This window comes from Polyergus mexicanus, unplaced genomic scaffold, assembly GCF_030449975.1.
Source record: "Polyergus mexicanus isolate NDT 795.1 unplaced genomic scaffold, iyPolMexi1.0 SCAF_8, whole genome shotgun sequence".
NCBI lineage: Eukaryota > Metazoa > Arthropoda > Insecta > Hymenoptera > Formicidae > Polyergus > Polyergus mexicanus.
In genome coordinates, this window is record NW_027223328.1 from 6,798,887 (window position 1) to 6,808,255 (window position 9,369).

At 49.5% G+C, this 9,369-nt stretch overlaps 2 protein-coding genes across 2 annotated transcripts; both read right to left on the reverse strand.

The window, feature by feature from the left end:
* Positions 1–4,474: 4,474 nt before the first annotated feature.
* On the reverse strand, positions 4,475–5,485 carry LOC138935304 (uncharacterized). Its single transcript, XM_070299754.1, has one exon. The coding sequence runs from the start codon at positions 5,483–5,485 to the stop codon at positions 4,475–4,477; it is 1,011 nt and encodes a 336-aa protein (XP_070155855.1).
* A 580-nt stretch (positions 5,486–6,065) lies between these two features.
* Positions 6,066–7,853, reverse strand: LOC138935305 (uncharacterized). The gene has a single exon (XM_070299755.1). The coding sequence runs from the start codon at positions 7,851–7,853 to the stop codon at positions 6,066–6,068; it is 1,788 nt and encodes a 595-aa protein (XP_070155856.1).
* Between the last annotated feature and the right edge of the window lie 1,516 nt (positions 7,854–9,369).

A 9,369-nucleotide genomic window follows, 5' to 3' on the forward strand; every position in this document is an offset into this window, starting at 1 on the left:
AAACTCCCGCCAATTACGCCACTGTCTGCGCTCGTTACGGTACCAATACAGTGCGATGCCCGATAAAAAGAACGGGATGCACTTGAATATGTCGTGATCGCTAACGGGAACTAAAGCGCGTCCCTCCTCTATACGTGTGAGGAATGCCTCCGCATCACTACCGCGCGCACCCGAAAATTGTAAATTCCACCGACGCATCAGCTGATACGCGTCGAGGGCTGACGAGGTAGCGCGTACGGCCCTCGTGGCTCGGCCCCGTGGGGCGGCAAATCTACCCGCGGTGGTCGGAGGCGCGCCCCCCCCCCCGCATCGGCCTCTCCGTCATCGGCTAATCTAAAGCCCATCTCGATCGGGCTATCGGGTCGCGCGGACGCCTCCTGCCCCGGGCCCGGTAACTCCGACGGGCCCTTCGTGGGCGTCGCGGCGCGGGGAAAATCACCCCCCTGCCACGCGTCACTCTCGAATTTAATTAGGCGCGACCGTAACGCGGAGACGGTACCCTCCGGGTCTTGACCACGCTTTGTCAACTCTCGCCGGAGTTGCTCCATCGAAAGTTTATAAACCCATTCGTGTGTGAGCGTATCTACCGAATCCATTTTGGAAACCGTTTTCGTTTAATTACTCAATACGGAAAATCGTTCAGCGACTTCCCTAAGCCCAATTACGCGACAGTCAAAAATTTTATCCGGGTACACGCTAATCCCCTAGGGCGCAAACCGCTTAGGCACTCGACACACACGACAACTACGCAATAGTTAGCCCAACCAAAAAAAACAAAAATGTACGCCAATTTGTAACCGTCAACTATACGCGGTCACCCAGCACGATTCCCGAACGAACGAATCTCAGAAGCAGCCAAACAACGGAAATTCTCCGTCTCGATACTATTCGATAGTTACACGAAAGCCCAATGTCCGAAACTCCACGGATTCCCCCTATTACTAATTTACCCGCTGGTAATTATTATAATTAATAGCCAAATTTAGCTACTCGCAACAAGACTGAAAAACAATTATAGTTAGCACAAATATACAAAAGAAAACTTCCCAACATTCATAATAAATAACATTTCAATATAGATAAATAGCGAGACACATCATATAAATATTAAACATAATAATGTAAGCAAGATAAATGTGATCGGCGATGTCGAGCAAACACAATAAATTTCGATTCAAAATATTATTATCTGTATTATTCTTAGGCACGGGCACACCGATTTCAAAATATCAACACCGCGAGCCGTATAAGGTGAATATTCTTTTTAAAAGAAAACTGCCACGTAGCCAAATAACAAAAGAAATGAAATACTAAAGTCAGAAATAATATTTCTCTTCAAACAATTCAAATAAATATTCCATATACTTGTTACTAAAGTACTTCGAGGAAATAATACAAATTTTCACGTTAACTTCGTGAAAAATTATTCAGGCTTCGATAACTACAAGAAAATACTCGACATGCCGCCAATCATATAATCGTCGCTTCAAATAATCGTAGGAGCTGTTCTCCTTATAGACAAAAAAAATTCCTCTTCACACACAAGTATAATACTGCTCAATATTATTTCAAAAGCTCCGTCGATCTCGACCTCCTACTTCCCGTCTTCGTTGCTGGCCCCACGTTGGGCGCCAATTTGTAACCGTATATTTCTGTTTAAATTATTTAATTAATAATTATTGATTCGGCGGGCGGTTCTCCGATGCCCACGGTACACCTTCGGCGCGTATTTCTAATATCGATCTCGCGATCCACAAAAATCCCCGGAATCACAAATAAACTAAGTTGGGCGCCAGGTACGGCAGGCCGCACCATTCACAAAAAAACGCAACACCAAAAGATAATCGCGCGATCGATAATTAACGCGACGGCAAAATTCCGCGGCTATTCAGTATACCCGAAATGGTAGAGGGGGGGGTTCGGGGAAGACGGGAGAAATCTTGAGAGTCGAGAACACGGGAGCCAAAATGAGCATTCGGTCGATTAAAACAAAGATAACAATAATATATTTAAAACGAGAGAAACAAGAGTATAGCGTAGTTCGTATAAATAATAGCCTTGGATGACAGTAATTATTTTACAGGCGAATAAGATATATTATTTCCGCGGAGATCGGCACGACCGTGCGCAACAGTATCCAATTACCGGGCGTCTTACGCGCTTTAACTCGAATTTTCGGCCGCGAGGATTTCCGCCGTACGAGACTTAATTAGGCCGCGACAGCTAAAGAAATCTCTCGAATACGCCGGTAACTACTTTACGCCCGCTCGTGAATCCGCTTCGATATAATAGAACATACTAGATTGCACGACTCAAATCGGTCCGTTGGTCCGGCTCGCGGCAAGCCGATATACGTCTCAATAACAATGACGGTGACCTTCCCGTTGAAATACCGAATATCTAACTCGCCTGACTCGCGGAAACTAATAGCGGGCTCAAAGACACCCGATAGATTTATTATACAAAGTTTTAGGATTTCGCTTCCTTCTAACTTTAATTTCTTACAATACTCAACAAAAAACACGCGCTAACAATGCACAGAAACAAGACGGAACTATCGATAACGACTGTGGTGTACGAGTCGCGCGGCGCAATACTTTGCGCGAGTCGGAATATCGATCGCGTGAACGCAAAAATCCCGATAATTTACAACATATTATACAGACTAACGCGAAAATAACACTAATGACTGTCGGCGGCGGCGAAGTGAATAGAGAGAGCCTATTTTATCTAATTCGGATGAGCGACAGGTGCCCGTCGGCCGTGCGACTTAATCTACCAAAATTATTCACCAAATTAATTCACCAAAACGCGTGGCTCGACAACTATTTAGGGCGCAACTCATCCGAATTAATTACCTACAGTTATGCGGCAACAAAATCGGGTCGACGACGCTCGTCCCACCGGCCGGAAGTTCTCTGTGCTTCTCCTAAGCGGTTCGGTATGTTCGCTCGCTCCCGAAAAAGCCTGCGTCTTCTCTAACGGCTCGCCGAACAGTGCCGAGCGAGAGTCCTGCAGGACACACGTCGGCGCGATAAATCGCTATCGCGCCACTTGTGGCGCTTTAGCGTTACGCAGGGCCGTCCTGCGGTCCTCGCGATCCTTGTTGTCCTCACGGCCGTGTTGGTGGATCCTCGCCCCGAAATTTCCTAAATCGGTTGTTGATTGACCGACAGATGCGGAATTTCGGCAGCGTCCGAGCGGTTCTCCCTCCTATTTCGAAAAATAGGTCCATGGTGAAGAATCCTCCCGCCGCTCCGTCCATGGGACTCCCTCGCTTCGCGCGGGTGGAGTGGCCGCCCCTTCGGCCGGTTCCTTCCGGTCCTTCGCTTCTGTCCCTGGTATATTAATATTAAATTATCGGTAGCGAGGTACATCGGTCACCATGAGTGTAGTTAATACTGAAAAACTACGACCTGATGTCTCCTGTGTCCTGGACTCCCGCTCTTGGCCGTCTCTCTTCTCTCTTCCTCTCCTTCCTCTCCTTCCGCCGGATGGGATCCCGCCGCTCGACCTCGTGCCGACAACTAATTCGCGGGCTCATCTCGAGCTTACATTTGCGATTTTTCCAACCGAAAGTCAGATCGCGCTGATCTGACCATCGGGCCGCTCTCTCCCTAAATTAGGAAGACGCAGGCCCCCGAAAAACCGCCCCCGATCGGGCCATTCGGCCCTTGTGACGGACGTCCCAAAAACGTCACGTCACAATATATATATATATATATATATATATATATATATATATATATGTATATATATCATAATTGTCATTTATAATTTTAGAGTTCTATTGTCATAACTTGAATATTTTGTTGCTTGTAGCCTTTTCTAAACCGTCGACGCTGTAATTGCAAAATTTAGTATATAAGTCACACATACATATATTTCGAAAATTTATAACAATTATTTTAAAAAAATATGTGTTTGATAAAGTAGCCGAGGAGTTTCTGGTTTCGGGGGGTGTCAGTTAGAATCCACGCGCACTCACTCTGGTCCGAGACGCACTTCGCAAATATTCTCACTCAAACGTATTTCGATGATCGATTTCCAATTGATAAAGTCCTTGTGGTCACCGAGAACCTTGAGAACACCGGGAGATTGATCACTTGATCCGATCCGAATCGCAAAACCGAATTCCGAGAGCTTTGTAGACTTTTCTAAAAGCAACGTGCGTTACGAAAGACCAGTACTCACAGAATGATCGAGGATCACCAGAAGAGTCGATATCGACGCAGGAGCGCGGAGAAGGTCCTGAGAGCGTGATTATGATTGGCTGATAGCATGGCGCGATGCTGATTAGATTGATAAGACAGGCATCAGGATTGGGTTAAGGTCGCGTACAAGAGAGAAAAGGAAGAGAGAGAGAACACTAAAAAAGAAGGACCAGAGTGAGTGAGACGACGTTGAGGAGATTGCGCAAAAGTCGCGATATTTTCTGAACATTCCGCCCGCCTTCTACAACAGCGTTGAAGAATTATGCTATTTGTGATGGTAAGGCCGAATCCGTTGCTGTTTGCTCCGTGGATGAGGGTTGATCTGGTGTCATCGGAAGCACTGCCAACTTGGTGATAGGCCGTTTGAGTTCTGTTGTGGCCGTCTTAAGGGCCACTCTGCAGAGACCGTCCGAGCCTAGATGAAGCTGTGTGACCCGAACAAGAGGCCATTTTGATGGAAGGAATCTCTCATCCGTGAGAAGTACAAGAGAGCCGACCTTGATTTGCGTGGAAGGATGATGCCATTTCGATATCGCAAGCTGACGCTGAAGACATTCAGCTGACCAACGCGACCAGAAATGTTGGAATTGCTGCTGAATGAGCTGCCACCGAGATAACCTTTGGAGGGGCACTGCGGAGAGAGATGGCTCCAGAATTGTAGTTGGCGCTGCCCCGATGACGAAGTGCCCGGGAGTGAGGGCTGCCAGGTCTTCCGGGTCGTCTGAAAGTGGACACAATGGTCTGGAGTTGAGGACTGCCTCGATTTGAACTAGAAGAGTCGTAAGTTCTTCATAGGTTAGGGCAGTCTCGCCTATAGTTCTTCGCAGATGATGCTTAACCGATTTGACAGCGGCCTCCCATTTACCGCCGAAGTGAGGGGCTGCTGAAGGATTGAAGACCCAAGTGGTGCCGTCATGGGTCAGTAGCTGAGTGAGTTCCAAGAATTCCTTTGATCCCGAGTTGAATAGCCGCTTAAGAGATGTATCTGCCCCCAGAAAATTGGTTCCACAGTCGCTAAAAAGAGTTTGGCAGATACCTCGTCGTCCCGTTAACCGCCGATACGCTGCGATGAATCCTTCTGTTGAGTAGTCCGTCACTGCCTCCAGATGAACCGCCGAAGTTGAGAAGCAAACAAAGATGGCTAACCATCTCTTGTGACACTTAGTCCCTCGTCCTCGCCAAGTTTTGAGAGTGAGGGGGCCGGCGTAATCAACCCCTGTGTTGAGGAAGGGACGAGATGGCGTAATGCGAGATGATGGCAGTTGACCCATGAGTTGCTGTGCCCTTACGCCATGTTGTCGAGCACACCGAACGCAGCGGAAAATGTGAGATCTTACTGGAGCTCGGCCACCAACAATCCAGTAAGCCTGGCGAAGATATGTCAAGGTTACCTGAGTTCCGCCGTGAAGAGTCCTTAGATGAGCGTCCGATATAATGAGTCGGGACAGATATGAATCCCGTGGCAAGATGGCTGGGTGCTTGCATTCAGGGTCCAATTGAGAATGCCTGAGTCGGCCTCCGATTCTGAGGATGCCCGAATGATCGATAAAGGCCGTAAACTTGGCGAGAGGATGAGACCTTGACAAGTGTGCTCCGCTTGCGATGATTGTCAGTTCCGATGAGAAATACGCCGATTGAACTGACCGAATCCAATATAGTCGTGAAACTTCCAGATCTGCAGGTGTGAGAGGTGTGGCCAGAGAGGACTGTGGTATACTTTTCAACGCGGAACACCGTTGACAGTGAGCCGTAATCCGAAGAAGCCGTGTGAGTGATGAGTAACGATAGAGGAGCTCCCAGAGGGGGTGTTGCCTTACTGTTGAGGAGGTGAGAAAAAGCCCGGGCCGCTCCTCAAGAGTCACCGCCGAATCTAGCTGTGATATCGTGTTTGGCCAATGTTGAGGAGACTGTACTAGCCACGAGGGATTGTTCCACCAAAGATGATGCCGAGAGAATTGCGCGGAAGAGAGACCGCGAAAAGCACAGTCTGCTGGATTCTCCTTGCCGGGAATAAACCGCCAATGGCCCTGAGGTACGCGTTCTTGAATTGCCGCCACTCGATTCCGAACAAAGTCTTTCCAGCGAGAGAGATGACTGTTGATCCAGGTGAGCGATACTGATGAGTCCGTCCAGGTAGATTGGTATCTCCGCGAGTTCTAGTGTTCGTTGAATATAGCTGATGAGACGAGAAAGTAGAACCGTCGCCGTGAGTTCCAGCCGAGGGATGGTGAACCTTTTGAGAGGTGCGACCTTGGTTTTGGCGCATACCAGTGTGATGATTGGCTCTGTCGTGTGAGGGGTGACCTTGATGTAAACTGCAGCCGCCATGGCAAGTTGCGAAGCATCCGAAAATCCATGAAGCTCGACCGTGGCTGACGGCGTGAGAGACATCCACCGAGGAATCGTGATAGAAGTCAGGTCAGACAGCTCTGAACGGAAGTGCGTCCACCGATCTCGAAGTTGCGGCGAGAGACAGTCATCCCAGCCGACCTTTTCCAGCCATAGTTCCTGGAGGAGCGTCTTCGCTCTGATGATTACCGTAGATAAGAATCCCAAAGGATAAAACAGTTGCGCTACTTCCGATAGTATTGTCCGTTTGGTGATGACGGGCCGGTTGGAGGCCTTGCTCTGAAAGACGAACTGATCTGAGTGAGGCTGCCATGTGAGTTCCAAAATCTTACCCTGCGTGTTAGCAAACGAGTGAGGCTCTACTGCTGCGCCGTCCATAGGGAGAGCCTGGAATAACTCCGGATGATTACTCTGCCACTTCGCCAGAGGAATGCCGCCCACCTTGCAGAGGTTTACCAGTTGGTGAGCGATAGAGATCAGCTCCGGAAGAGTGTCAGCGCCACCGCAGATGTCGTCCACATACCGCCCCATGAGGAGAGGGTGGACCGCCAAGGAGTAGTTCCTACCTTCGTCTTCGACAAGTTGAAGGAGGACGCGAACAGCTAAGAAGGGGGCTGATCGGGTGCCATACGTGACCGTCGTGAGTTGATACGGGATGATGTTGAGTTGATCGTCGACCCAGAGGATCCGTTGGAGATCCCAATCGACTGGATAAACCTGAATTTGGCGGAACATCTTGGTGATATCCGTGATCAAAATGTACCGGTGTCGTCGCACCCAGAGTAAGATATCTGAGATGTCTGGTTGGAGGTTCGCACCCGTGTGCAAAATATCGTTGAGGGAAGATCCCGTGCTGGTGAGGCTGGACCCGTTGAATACCACTCTTAACTTGGTGGTGATATTGTCATCCTGAAGGACTCCATGGTGAGGAAGGTAGAACACTGGTGATGGTTCTGGAGTGGAAAGGGGAACCCTGATCATGTGCTGAAGCTCTTCATACCCCCGAATAAATGATGAGTACAGATTCTGATAGGTCGGATCCGTTGAGAGGCGCCGTAGTATGCGTTGCAGGCAATGTTGAGAAGTTGCTCGCGACTCCCCTAGATGCCTGGTCTGTAACTTGGAGCCGTACGATATAACGCCCAGCACTATCTCGAGAATGGGTGTCCTTGAAATGAGTTTCGCACTCCTCTTCGTCAGGGTTGAGCTGAGTTGTGGAGAATGAGGGAATCTCTTCTTGAATCCAGAACTTCGTGAGCAGGTCGTGAAGCTCATGATCCACCGCGACATGATGAGAACTATGAGCTGTGGCCGATGGTGTAGAGGTCGGACCGAGAACAATCCATCCAAAAATAGTGTGTTGAGCGATGGGCTCCTCCTCCGACCCTTTAATGATATCGGGCTGGATAAACAGTCCGTAGGAGTCGGCACCAAGGATTAAATCTATGGGTCCGGGGGTGAGGAAATCTGGATCCGCCAGCTGGAGCCCGTGAAGGTGAGGCTAACTATGCTCTACTGTCGCTATAGACGGAAGTGAGGTTGTTAAATTCTTGAGGATGTAAGCTGTAACCTTGATGGATTGCGAAAAGTAAACTGAGTGAAGTGTTAGGGGGACGACACCCCGAGTTCGCTCCGACTGAGATCCGTCAATATCTATGATGGGGACAAAGGCGTGCCGTCGAGGTACCTGGAGGATTTTGATAAGTTGCCCGAAAGCAAAGGTGAGTTCAGATCCGGGATCGATGAGCATCCTGACCGAGTGAGGCGAGCCGCCAGGTGATCGGATGATAGCGCAACAAGTAGCGAGTAAGACTGCCGGACGAGTGAGATGGAGCGAGGACTGCGTGCGTAAGTCATTCTGAAGCCGCTGATGTAGTGCTCTCAGTTGGTGAGGCTGGCGCCGACGTCTGTGGGGCTGCGGTCGAAGAGGTTACCTTGCCTTGTGTAGCTGACCGACATGGGGGCGGTTGACCATCCATGTGTATCATGGTATGATGCTTGTTGCCGCATTCTCTGCACCTCTTGGAGTTTTGACAGGCGAGTGCGTTATGCCTGCCCAAGCAATTAAAGCAGAATCGACGGTCGATTACGATGTTGCGCCGCAGATGAGGAGACATATCTCTGAAACGAGGACAAGAGACAATGTAATGAGAGCCAGAGTACAGTGCACATCCAGAGGTTTCCGAAGTCCGGAAGGGGGGTGAGATGGCCACATAAGCGGTGGCCGTCGATGGTTTGCTGTTGTGTCATAATGCCGGGGACGCTGAATTGTCCGCTGGAGAGACGCTCAACGTTCCGAATTCCATATTTTCCATGGCTCGAGCGCGGCCGGTGAGAAATGTGCGAATGTCCTTGTATGATGGGGGGTCCGTAGTGGAGCCAAGCTTGTCTTCCCATGCCTCTCGGGTGCTTGGGTCGAGCCGTTGGACAGTGAGGTGAACCAAGAGATAATCCCAGTGTTGAACAGGGGCTCCGAGAGACTCCAAGGCATTGAGCGCTTCCGTTGTGATGTTGAGGAGGGTGTTGAGCTCTTTGGCGGACCGTTGTGAGATAGTCTTAGTGCGGAATAATCTATCCACCTGAGCCGAAATGAGAAGCCGCTTGTTTTCAAAGCGACTGACAAGCAAGTCCCAAGCGGAGGCGAATGAGTCCTCCGACACTGGCAGGTTGGAGATAAGTTGAGCCGCCTCGCCCATGAGGCTGGTCCGGAGATAATGCATTTTCTCAACGTTGGAGATGTCAGCATTCCTGCCGACTAACGATGAGAATAAGTCGTGGAATGGCCTCCACGCTGAGAAGTCACCCG